The sequence below is a fragment of the Oncorhynchus nerka genome, unplaced genomic scaffold, assembly GCF_034236695.1.
Source record: "Oncorhynchus nerka isolate Pitt River unplaced genomic scaffold, Oner_Uvic_2.0 unplaced_scaffold_4093, whole genome shotgun sequence".
NCBI lineage: Eukaryota > Metazoa > Chordata > Actinopteri > Salmoniformes > Salmonidae > Oncorhynchus > Oncorhynchus nerka.
The window spans coordinates 1,071-14,431 of NW_027037279.1; the positions used below are offsets into that span (position 1 = coordinate 1,071).

Consider the following 13,361-nt stretch of genomic DNA (forward strand, 5'->3'; position numbering starts at 1 on the left):
ATTTGTAAATGATGCCAGAGTGTTGGAGTGTGGTCCTGGCTATCTGTTTTCTTTTAAATGATACTGCCTGGTTTGCTTAATATAATACATTTGAAACGATTTATACTTTTACTTTTGCCCACTTAAGTATATTTGATCAATTACATTTACTTTTGATACTTAAGTATATTTAAAACCAAATAATTGTATACTTTTACTAAAATTATTTTACTGGCTGACTTTCACTTTTACTTGAGTAACTTTCTATTAAGGTATCTATACTTTTACTCAAGTATGAAAATGGGGTACTTTTACCACCCCTGCCTAGTAAGCGCACTTTGTATGAATGCAAACAATAGAAATCCTATTAAATTGTTCTAATTTAAACCCCCATCCAACTAGCGGCGCTGTTTTGCGTTTCCGAGTTTGATCCCCGCTAGTAGAACCAAGGATTTTTCTCAAATTCCTTGACTAGAACACGGAAGTAGATTTGAAGACGACACTTCTTGTGTGGGGTCAAGGCATACTGACTGAGCTGAATAAGTTACTCAACTGAAAATGTCTAAACTACAGATGTTGCGTGTGTTTTTGAATGAGCGTTTAACGGCGGCTGCTGTGGAGATTTTCGGTGCAGTTGAGAAAACGGTAGTGGAGTACCAGGAGGAGAATGATCGGCTACGGAGACTGCTGCGGATCACACCAGAGATACAACTATGTAGAAGAGGTGCGTATATAGTGTTGAGGAGGAATAGTGTACCGTGTCTGGGAGAGACTTCACCATTAATTTTCTTAATTCAGGTTCACGCAAAGGTCGTTTTAAGTAACTATGCTATTTTTCGTCCTCATTGTCGAACTTAATAAATAATGCACCCTCAATTAAAGAACGAATTTTACTAGTTATACAATCGTGTAATTAAGAAATTAGCTGGAAGGAAACTAACTATATGTATTATGTTGTAAGGAAACGGTGGCGAAGGTTATCATTGCAAATGAACGCGGATCCAAGTTAAGTTCACACACGCGACCAGTCATGAGGTCTCTAACAAACAGATAGTGGTTCAGACCATTCATGAGGTCTATAAAACACACAGATACTGGTTCAGACCAGTCATGAGGTCTATAAAACACACAGATACTGGTTCAGACCAGTCATGAGGTCTCTAACAAACAGATAGTGGTTCAGACCATTCATGAGGTCTATAAAACACACAGATACTGGTTCAGACCAGTCATGAGGTCTATAAAACACACAGATACTGGTTCAGACCAGTCATGAGGTCTCTAACAAACAGATAGTGGTTCAGACCAGTCATGAGGTCTATAAAACACACAGTGGTTCAGACCAGTCATGGGGTCTATAAAACACACAGATAGTGGTCCAGACCAGTCATGAGGTCTATAAAACACACTGATACTGTTTGTTTATTGTCATAGTGACAACTGCAAATAATACTTCAATGTACATGTAGGCCTCATGAAAAATAACATAGTAACTCATACTTTTAAATGCAACAACAATCCCTGTTTAGGCTGAGCATATTTTAACGTATGTCATTGCCTCCTTGCTCAAGTGGTTTGCAAGTTGTTGTTTCATTCAATGTTTCTAATGGTTGTGAATTCCTTTGGGTCTTCCTTTTCACCCTGATCTCTGTCTGTCCTGTGCAACTATTTACATTGCATCAGTGGAACAATGTTATCAGAACCGAATAAAAGTGATCACAACAATGCACTTTATCTCCTCGACTTTCCCCAACATGCATTTTCTATGCCGTAGGCCTGTTTTACATTCAGCAATTAGCAAGAGCAAACCTGCTGCTTTCCCCTAATAGGCTATTAGGCTTAGTATTTTTTTTTTTAACTAAATAAATGTCCTACAGCTTTTCCTGGGATTTCACGAGAAGAGGAATGGTCTATTGTGGGGAGGCTTGTGTAGCCTATAGCCAGTTGTGCACAATTTTCATCATAGGTACACTTCAATTATGACAGACAAAATGAGAAAAAAAATCCAGAAAATCACATTGTAGGATTTTTAATGAATTTATTTGCAAATTATGGTGGAAAATGAGTATTTGGTCAAGAACAAAAGTTTATCTTAATACTTTGTTATATACCCTTTGTTGGCAATGACAGAGGTCAAACGTTTTCTGTAAGTCTTCACAAGGTTTTCACACACTGTTGCTGGTATTTTGGCCCATTCCTCCATGCAGATCTCCTCTAGAGCAGTGATGTTTTGGGGCTGTTGCTGGGCAACACGGACTTTCAACTCCCTCCAAAGATTTTCTATGGGGTTGAGGTCTGGAGACTGGCTAGGCTACTCCAGGACCTTGAAATGCTTCTTACGAAGCCACTCCTTCGTTGCCCGGGCGGTGTGTTTGGGATCATTGTCATGATGAAAGACCCAGCCACATTTCATCTTCAATGCCCTTGCTGATGGTAGGCTTTGTTACTTTGGTCCCAGCTCTCTGCAGGTCCTTCACTAGGTCCCCCCGTGTGGTTCTGGGATTTTTGCTCACCGTTCTTGTGATCATTTTGACCCCACGGGGTGAGATCTTGCGTGGAGCCCCAGATCGAGGGAGATTATCAGTTGTCTTGTATGTCTTCCATTTCCTAATAATTGCTCCCACAGTTGATTTCTTCAAACCAAGCTGCTTACCTATTGCAGATTCAGTCTTCCCAGCCTGGTGCAGGTCTACAATTTTGTTTCTGCTGTCCTTTGACAGCTCTTTGGTCTTGGCCATAGTGGAGTTTGGAGTGTGACTGTTTGAGGTTGTGGACTGGTGTCTTTTGTACTGATAACAAGTTCAAACAGGTGCCATTAATACAGGTAACGAGTTGAGGACAGAGGAGCCTCATAAAGAAGAAGTTACAGGTCTGTGAGAGCCAGAAATCTTGCTTGTTTGTAGGTGACCAAATATTTATTTTCCACCATAATTTGCAAATAAATTCATTAAAAATCCTACAATGTGATTTTCTGGATTTTTTTTCTCATTTTGTCTGTCATAATTGAAGTGTATCTATGATGAAAATTACTTTTTGCTTTACATAGTTGAATGTGCTGACAACAAAATCACACAAATTATCAATGGAAATCAAATTTATCAACCCATGGAGGTCTGGATTTGGAGTCACACTCAAAATTAAAGTGGAAAACCACACTACAGGCTGATCCAACTTTGATGTAATGTCCTTAAAACAAGTCAAAATGAGGCTCAGTAGTGTGTGTGGCCTCCATGTGCCTGTATGACCTCCCTACAACGCCTGGGCATGCACCTGATGAGGTGGCGGATGGTCTCCTGAGGGATCTCCTCCCAGACCTGGACTAAAGCATCCGCCAACTCCTGGACAGTCTGTGGTGCAACGTGGCGTTGGTGGATGGAGCGAGACATGATGTCCCAGATGTGCTCAATTGGATTCGGGTCTGGGGAACGGGCGGGCCAGTCCATAGCATCAATGCCTTCCTCTTGCAGGAACTGCTGACACACTCCAGCCACATGAGGTTTAGCATTGTCTTGCGTTAGGAGGAACCCAGGGCCAACCGCACCAGCATATGGTCTCACAAGGGGTCTGAGGTTCTCATCTCGGTACCTAATGGCAGTCAGGCTACCTCTGGCGAGCACATGGAGGGCTGTGCGGCCCCCCAAAGAAATGCCACCCCACACCATGACTGACCCACCGCCAAACCGGTCATGCTGGAGGATGTTGCAGGCAGCAGAACGTTCTCCACGGCGTCTCCAGACTGTCACGTGCTCAGTGTGAACCTGCTTTCATCTGTGAAGAGCACAGGGCGCCAGTGGCAAATTTGCCAATCTTGGTGTTCTCTGGCAAATGCCAAACGTCCTGCACGGTGTTGGGCTGTAAGCACAACCCCCACTTGTGGACGTCGGGCCCTCATACCACCCTCATGGAGTCTGTTTCTGACCGTTTGAGCAGACACATGCACATTTGTGGCCTGCTGGAGGTCATTTTGCAGGGCTCTGGCAGTGCTCCTCCTGCTCCTCCTTGCACAAAGGCGGAGGTAGCGGTCCTGCTGCTGGGTTGTTGCCCTCCTACGGCCTCCTCCACGTCTCCTGATGTACTGGCCTGTCTCCTGGTAGCGCCTCCATGCTCTGGACACTACGCTGACAGACACAGCAAACCTTCTTGCCACAGCTCGCATTGATGTCCCATCCTGGATGAGCTGCACTACCTGAGCCACTTGTGTGGGTTGTAGACTCCGTCTCATGCTACCACTAGAGTGAAAGCACCGCCAGCATTCAAAAGTGACCAAAACATCAGCCAGGAAGCATAGGAACTGAGAAGTGGTCTCTGGTCACCACCTGCAGAACCACTCCTTTATTGGGGGTGTCTTGCTAATTGCCTATAATTTCCACCTGTTGTCTATTCCATTTGCACAACAGCATGTGAAATTTATTGTCAATCAGTGTTGCTTCCTAAGTGGACAGTTTGATTTCACAGAAGTGTGATTGACTTGGAGTTACATTGTGTTGTTTAAGTGTTCCCTTTATTTTTTTTGAGCAGTGTATATACAGGGTACCAGTATGACTATATATATATATATATATACTATATATATATATATATATATATGACCCTCCTCTCCTTCCCTCCAGACTCCCTGCAGCTCTCTGTCTCTGAAGAAGAGGTTCCCCCTGAGCAGCAGCACTGTGAGCAGGAGTGGAGCCCCAGTCTGGGACAGAAGGACCCAGAGACCAAACAGATTAAAGAGGAACAGGAGGAAGTCAGGACCAGTCAGGAGGAAGAGCAGCTTCAAGGGCTCTTTGATACCAAAGACTCCATATTCACTACTTCCTGTGTGAAAAGTGAATGTGATCAGAAGGACCCATGTCAAGAAGCCGTACTAGCTGAACACCCAACTCTCAGTCCACTGAAAACGTCTAAACTACAGTTGTTGAGTGTGTTGTTAAATGAATGTTTAACGGCGTCTGCTGCTGAGGAGATTTTTGGTGCGATTGAGGAAACTGTAGCAGAGTACCAGGAGGAGAATGATCGGCTACGGAGACTGCTGCGGAGGACACCAGAGATACAACTATGTAGAATAGGTTAGTACATAGATCTACTGATAGTTAGCAATAGTTCTAGTAAATGAATAAACTGTTTAGGCTTTCAGTGGTCACCATTTCAACATTTTGTAGAAGTGGTTTTAGCCCCAACGTGGCAGTGCTTTCCCTTTGCTTGGACAGCAGCTCCACACATTTATGTTTCCATTCTGACTCCAGTGCCACATTGGTGATGTGATTCATTTCTAAACACCCACTTCTCCTTATATGGTTCCTTTCGAAACGCCCACTTCTCCTTATATGGTTCCTTTCGAAACGCCCACTTCTCCTTATGGTTCCTTTCGAAACGCCCACTTCTCCTGAGAGATGACATACAGTAGGTGGCAGCATTGAGACCCTGAGGGAGGACTGCTCTGAGGGAGGACTGCTCTGAGGGAGGACTGCTCTGAGGGAGGACTGCTCTGAGGGAGGACTGCTCTGAGGGAGGACTGCTCTGAGGGAGGACGTCACAGCTGGACACTGCGTGCCCCTTATGGGCATAATGTCTCTGGTCCAGGTTAAGACTCCCAACAGGGTCACCAGGAGGGATCAGCCAATGAAGTTGGAAGTCCCTCCCACTTGACGACATTAAAATGGTGGAAGCCCTTAATGGTGCTGCCCAGGGTAATACTGCCTTTTGGTCAGTAGAGGCCTCTGTCATTCTCTAGGTGGTTTCCCTATCCTGACCAGCACTACATTTTCCCTCTTGCTACTTGTCCTCCTGATGTCACATACAGTATGTATTCAGCAGTATGTGGATACCCCTTCAAAGTAGTGGATTTGGCAATGTCAGCCACACCTGTTGCTGACAGGTGTATAAAATCGAGCACACCCCCATGCAATCTCCATAGACAAACATTGGCAGTAGAATGGCCTTTTACTGAAGAGCTCATTGACTTTCAACGTGGCACCGTCATAGGATGCGAACTTTCCAAGTCAGTTTGTCAAAATTTCTGCGCTGCTGAAGCTGACGGTCAACTGTAATTGTTGTTATTGTGAAGTGAAAAGGTCTAGGAGCAACAACGTCTCAGCTGCGAAGTGGTAGGCCACTCAAGCTCACAGAGCGGGACCGCCGAGTGCTGAAGAGCGTTTTGCTTAAAAATGTTATGTCCTCTGTTGCAACACTCACTACCATGGCCGAGCAGCCGCACACAAGCCTAAGCTCACCATGTGCGATGCAAAGCGTCGGCTGGAGTGGAGTAAAGCTCGCCGCCATTGGACTCTGGAGAAGTGGAAACACGTTCTCTGGAGAACATTACCTGCCCCAATGCATAATGCCAACGGTAATATTTTGGTGGAGGCAGAATAATGGTCTGGGGCTGTTTTTCATGGTTCGGGCTCAGTCCCTTAGTTCCAGTAAAGGGAAATCTTAACGCTACAGCACAGAATGACATTCTAGACCCTAGTCGATCACCAAATATTTCTGTAGAAAAGCCAACAAACGATAAAGGCTTGTGCTACTTTTTAAAGTTTTTTATTGTGTTGAGCTGTTGCCGGTAAGTGCACTTGATTCAGCAGCCCTACTGTACCACTGTTGCCGGTAGGTGCACTTGATTCAGCAGCCCTACTGTACCACTGTTGCCGGTAGGTGCAGTTGATTCAGCAGCCCTACTGTACCACTGTTGCCGGTAGGTGCAGTTGATTCAGCAGCCCTACTGTACCACTGTTGCCGGTAGGTGCACTTGATTCAGCAGCCCTACTGTACCACTGTTGCCGGTAGGTGCACTTGATTCAGCAGCCCTACTGTACCACTGTTGCCGGTAGGTGCACTTGATTCAGCAGCCCTACTGTACCACTGTTGCCGGTAGGTGCACTTGATTCAGCAGCCCTACTGTACCACTGTTGCCGGTAGGTACACTTGATTCAAAAGTCCTGCGCACCGGGTAAGCAAAGTGTTCCCATGAGACAAACTACGCCTACCTGGTGGACCGGCAAATCTGTGACTAAATCAAGTGCACCTACTGCGCTGCCCAATCGGATAGGTTAAATCACCGTGGCGACAGAGCTTCCCTGGCCACAGCCAAGTTTAAGCTACTAGTTTACGTCAGATTTAATATCTTTTAAAATATGACCACAGAGAGACTCAACGAATACAGCAAAGAGTTGCTGTTTTTTATGAGTGAGTTTAAGTTTATATTCAGCACTGTCACTGTTTTTATTCAACACTTTTTTACAAAACAAAAATGATTTTGAACGGGCATCCAAGTCGGAAACTCTGGCATCTTTCCAGAGCTCTGACTTTTCGACCTGAAGATCTCTGAGGTCGTGATTTGACCTTGTTTACTATCAAATGCAGGTACCATCAGTCCAGTAAAATACAAAAAGCTAATTATTTCAATTCATCCTCCACAGTGCATCACAAGTGCTAAACCGACTGATCTATTTTGAAAGCTCGAGTTTTGAAATATAATATGGTCAGATTAATAATATTGGCAGGCCAATCATATAGCCAATATGCTGTGATAATTTATTAGGCCTAGTGCCCAGACCTCACTCCTACAACTGTTTGTGTGAGGTTAATGTTTAAAAAAACAAATCTGTGCGGTAGATCTCAGCTTTCTTTTTGACTGCGAACGTGATATTGACTCAGAAAAGGTTGGTGACCACAGTTCTAGATGATTCTGTGCCTCCAGTTTGTGGCAACAGTTTGTGGAAGGCCGTTTCGTGCTTCTGCAGGACAATTCCCTAGAGCACAAGTGAGGTCCGTACAGAAATGGTTTGTCAAGATCAGTTTGGAAGTTCTTCACTGGCCTGCACAGAGCCTTGACCTCAACCCCATCGAACAACTTTGGGATGAATTGGGACGCCAACTGCGAGCCAGGCCTAATCGCCCAACATCAGTGCCCAACCTCACTAATGCACCTGTGGCTGAGTGCAGCCTCCACTGTTACAGCAGCAAAGGGGAGACCAACTACATATTAATGACAAGCAGGTGTCCACATACATTTGGTCATGTAGTGTACTCAGCTGGTGTTCACATACGTTTGGTCATGTAGTGTACCATGCTGTTCTTATGGTTTATTGGGCGTGCAGCTAAATTATAGTTCTAAGAGATCTTTGTCTTGTGAATTTGTCAAGTAGCGTCTGTTGTAAATAATTGTGTTGAGCTTGTTCGCTAGCTCATACGCGTCCGCTAGTGTTAGCGTTAGCATTTGCATTAAGAATGAATGGGTATTTAGCATGCTAGCTAACGATGTTAGCCTTGTTAGCATTAGTCATTTTGTGGTGCTGGTTGGCTATTTCAATTGGTGTAACTCGCTCTTGTATATTCTGTTTATGTAATGTAGATGTACCTACACTCTTGTACTGTTCATTTAGTACATTTACCCACGTTTAGCATGTCTACGAACCAATTAGCCTGTTTGGTTCATTGGATTGTGACTGGACCAATCAATGCCTGTTGTATTGTATAGCAGGTACCTCACCTGTGCATGTACAGTGTTTTTAACGGGGGCATAAAATGTACCAATACTATAATCTACTTTTTATTATGACTTTTCACTGGATAGGATTCTCAGTTATCTGAACCCAGAGTGGTCAGATGTGTGTTTTGAATGTGGACATCTCTTTCCATTAAATCAATCAATCAAATGTATTTATAAAGCGCTTTCTACATCAGAAGATGTCACAAAGTGCTTGTACAGAAACCCAGCCTAAAACCCCCAAACAGCAAGCAATGCAGATGTAGAAGCACGGTGGCTAGGAAAAACTCTCCTAGAAAGGCAGGAACCTAGGAAGAAACCTAGAGAGGAACCAGGCTCGGAGAGGTGGCCAGTCCATCTGGCTGTTCTTCAATATGTTAAAACATTCATAGATTACCAAATAATAAGCACAGTGGTTGTAGAGGGTGAAACCGGTCACCACAGGAGTAAATGTCAGTTGGCTTTTCATAGCCGATCATTCAGAGGTCGAGACAGCAGGCGCGGTAGAGAAGAAGAGAGAGGGTCGAAAAGGTAGCGGGGCAAGGTAACACGTCAGGGTTTATAGACACAGACAAAAAAACAGAAATTGGATCAGCAGCACGACCAGGTGGACTGTGGACGGGGACAGCCTCATCCCTGTTCCCATCCATTAAACTCCCCTTAACTCGGACATCTCTTCCCATTAAACCCCCCTTAACCCGGACATCCGCCTCATCCCTGTTCTGATCAGACATGCTGTAGTGGATGCTAAGCTTAACCTTAACCTAAGGTTCTTATGCCAATCATGGTCCTTCGATCCTACTCATTAGCAACAGTGTGTTCAATAGTAGGCATGTTAACCCACCACCTATATGGCTTGTGTGAAGGAAAGCAAATACCTAGCTAGCTATCTGCACTCAGGCTGTATAGATCATAGAGATCCATGCTAAGGAAGCAAATACCTAGCTAGCTATCTGCACTCAGGCTGTATAGATCATAGAGATCCATGCTAAGGAAGAACATTGAAATTGAATGTCATAGAGATCTATAATTCATGAGTGATTCCAAATTCTGTTATAAATAACCTCTGCTCCTCCTCTCCTTCCCTCTAGACTCCCTGCAGCTCTCTGTCTCTGAAGAGGAGGTTCCCCCTGAGCAGCAGCACTGTGAGCAGGAGTGGAGCCCCAGTCTGGGGCAGGAGGACCCAGAGACCAAACAGATTAAAGAGGAACAGGAGGAGGTCAGGACCAGTCAGGAGGAAGAGCAGCTTCAAGGTCTAGAGCCTGATATCATGAAGTTCATATTCACTCCTTCCTGTGTGAAAAGTGAATGTGATCAGGAGAACCAAACCCAGACTGTGGAGAACAGAGAGAGTGACTCTAAACCAGTGGATCTCACACCTTTTGTCACTGTGACCCACATTAAGGGTCTCAACATTCCCTGTGACCCTCCAGATAATCAAAACATTGCCTCCAGCCACAGTTCAGCTGTAAGCAGCTACACAGTAGGACTTGACAACAGTCCACCATTGGATCCCAGTCCACCATTGGATCCCAGTCCACCATTGGATCCCAGTCCACCAATGGGGGAACACCACTGCCATGACTGTGGAGAAACATTTGCTCTGAAATCTGACCTGCAGAAACATGTGACTCTCACCAAGAAGAGACCCAGTGACTGCAGCTTCGGCAATAAACTCTACAACTCCACCTGTAAACTGAAGGCCCATGTCCAACCCTGTATCTGTCCAGTTTGTGGAAAGATAATCAAATACAAAGGAGATCTGTCCAGGCACATGAGTATTCACACAGGAGAGAAACCATTTGTCTGTGGTGACTGTGGGAAAAGCTTCAGTCAGAAGGGAAACCTGAACTTGCACAAACTGACTCACACAGGAGAGAAACCATTTAGCTGTGGTGACTGTGGGAAAAGCTTCAATCAGAAGGGAGACCTAGGGAAACATATACTGACTCACACACAACAGAAAACATTTAGCTGTGGTATCTGTGGGAAAAGCTTCTATCATAAGGGGAACCTTACAGATCATATAAGGACTCACACAGGAGAGAAACCATTTAGCTGTGGTGACTGTGGGAAAAGCTTCAATTTGAAGGGGAACCTAAGGAAGCATAAACTGACTCACACAGGAGAGAAACCATTTAGCTGTGGAGACTGTGAGAAAAGCTTCACTCAAAAGTCTAACCTGCTGACGCATGTGAAAAACATCCACAAAGGAGGAAAACAGGATGAAAATTAGGACAAAGATCTTCTGTGGGAAGATGGGAATTAAAAGGCCGGATGTGGACAACAAAAGCACAGCAACTCTGGATCATTCATGATGTGGGATTCAGATAAATACCTGTGTGGTGAACGTACTTTTGTAACGCTTTCTATGTAAATAAAGTTTGATTTGATTTCAATGATGATGTAACAATCCAACAGTTCAGAGTTTACTATTTCCAAGTGAGGTGGTCCTCCCCTAATCTTTTGCTTCGGCCTGATGGTTATATCAGCACATTTTGTGAACATGTGGTCATTTAAAATGTGTATACAATTATCTTTGTTTTTGTGGATAAATTTACTCCTGACAGATATCTTTTATGAAGTTTTGCATTTTAGAATGTCTCTAAATGTACTGAGAGAATGGTCTGACTTGATGTTTTCAATATATTAAAACATGTTTACTTTACAGAAAATGTGTGTCTGTCCAAGAGTTTTTCTCATCCATTTTCACTAAATACTGCTCATTCATGATATTGATTTAATATTGTATCGAGTAATTATATTCAGTTTACTTCTGAGAAATAATTTATTCATACAGATTATCCTATATTTTGATACGGAATAGATGTGGATCCTAATTGTACTGGACCCCTCTTCCCAACAGCTAAAGGCCCTGAAGCTTCTGCACATGTATGATATTCTCTACAACTTGCAGAAAACATGCTACTCTGGTGAATGGTGCTCGTTTAAGTTAGATCAAAGCTGAATCAATGTCTGCCAGATTGCATAACGATCACAGTGTTCGACATAACAGAACCGAATATAATAGCATAGTGTAGCATGCGCCACAAGGCTAAATATGTACATTGATTGAAACAAAACACAGGTAGTCTACAGTTTGTTAACACCCTCTGCTCTACCGGGGGGTAAACATCTCCAACACAGGAGGCTGCTGTGGCCGTACCAGCGCGAATTGAATGACATGATCTGTTTGATACCATTCTACTTACTTATTCCGGTCCAGCCATTACCACAAGCCCGTCCTCAAATAAGATTGGCTGACTTTCACTTTTACTTGAGTAACTTTCTATTAAGGTATCTTTACTTTTACTCAAGTATGAAAATGGGGTACTTTTACCACCCCTGCCTAATAAGCGCACTTTGTATGAATGCAAACAATAGAAATCCTATTAAATTGTTCTAATTTAAACCCCATCCAACTAGCGGCGCTGTTTTGCGTTTCCGAGTTTGCTACCCGCTAGTAGAACCAAGGATTTTTCTCAAATTCCTTGACTAGAACACGGAAGTAGATTTGAAGACGACACTTCTTGTGTGGGGTCAAGGCATACTGACTGAGCTGAATAAGTTACTCAACTGAAAATGTCTAAACTACAGATGTTGCGTGTGTTTTTGAATGAGCGTTTAACGGCGGCTGCTGTGGAGATTTTCGGTGCAGTTGAGAAAACGGTGGTGGAGTACCAGGAGGAGAATGATCGGCTACGGAGACTGCTGCGGAGGACATCAGAGATACAACTATGTAGAAGAGGTGCGTATATAGTGTTGAGGAGGAATAGTGTACCGTGTCTGGGAGAGACTTCACCATTAATTTTCTTGATTCAGGTTCACGCAAACGTCGTTTTAAGTAACTATGCTATTTTTCGTCCCCATTGTCGAACTTAATAAATAATGCACCCTCAATTAAAAAACGAATTTTACTAGTTAAACAATCGTGTAACTAAGAAATTAGCTGGAAGGAAACTAACTATATTTATTATGTTGTAAGGAAACGGTGGCGAAGGTTATCATTGCAAATTAACGCGGATCCAAATTAAGTTCACACACACGACCATTCATGAGGTCTCTTTTTATTTTATTTATTTCACCTTTATTTAACCAGGTAGGCTAGTTGAGAACAAGTTCTCATTTGCAACTGCGACCTGGCCAAGATAAAGCATAGCAGTGTGAACAGACAACACAGAGTTACACATGGAATAAACAATTAACAAGTCAATAACACAGTAGAAAATAAAAAAAATGGGCAGTCTATATACAATGTGTGCAAAAGGCATGAGGAGGTAGGCGAATAATACAATTTTGCAGATTAACACTGGGGTGATAAATGATCAGATGGTCATGTACAGGTAGAGATATTGGTGTGCAAAAGAGCAGAAAAGTAAATAAATAAATTTTAAAAAAACAGTATAAAAACAGTATGGGAATGAGGTAGGTGAAAATGGGTGGGCTATTTACCAATAGACTATGTACAGCTGCAGCGATCGGTTAGCTGCTCGGATAGCTGATGTTTGAAGTTGGTGAGGGAGATAAAAGTCTCCAACTTCAGCGATTTTTGCAGTTCGTTCCAGTCACTCTAACAAACAGATAGTGGTTCAGACCATTCATGAGGTCTCTAACAAACAGATAGTGGTTCAGACCAGTCATGAGGTCTATAAAACACACAGATACAGGTCCAGACCATTCATGCGGTCTATAAAACACAGATACTGGTCCAGACCATTCATGAGGTCTCTAACAAACAGATAGTGGTTCAGACCAGTCATGAGGTCTCTAAAACACACAGATACAGGTCCAGACCATTCATGAGGTCTATAAAACACAGATACAGGTTCAGACCATTCATGAGGGCTATAAAACACTCAGATACAGGTTCAGACCAGTCATGAGGGCTATAAAACACACAGAT

The 13,361-nt window shown here is 43.5% G+C and overlaps 1 protein-coding gene across 1 annotated transcript; it reads left to right on the plus strand.

The window, feature by feature from the left end:
• The first annotated feature begins 448 nt into the window (after positions 1 to 448).
• On the plus strand, positions 449 to 11,133 carry LOC115125668 (gastrula zinc finger protein 5-1-like). The gene is made up of 3 exons (XM_065014284.1): positions 449 to 703; positions 4,590 to 5,039; positions 9,550 to 11,133. Exons 1-3 carry the CDS (start codon positions 538 to 540, stop codon positions 10,692 to 10,694), a joined length of 1,761 nt encoding a protein of 586 aa, XP_064870356.1. The 5' UTR covers positions 449 to 537; the 3' UTR covers positions 10,695 to 11,133.
• The last annotated feature ends 2,228 nt before the right edge of the window (positions 11,134 to 13,361 follow it).

Coding starts and splice junctions, on each gene's coding strand:
- LOC115125668 (XM_065014284.1), top strand. CDS start 538: ATGTCTAAACTACAGATGTTGCGTGTGTTTTTGAATGAGCGTTTAACG. Junction 704..4,589: donor GATACAACTATGTAGAAGAG/GTGCGTATATAG, acceptor CCTTCCCTCCAG/ACTCCCTGCAGCTCTCTGTC. Junction 5,040..9,549: donor GATACAACTATGTAGAATAG/GTTAGTACATAG, acceptor CCTTCCCTCTAG/ACTCCCTGCAGCTCTCTGTC.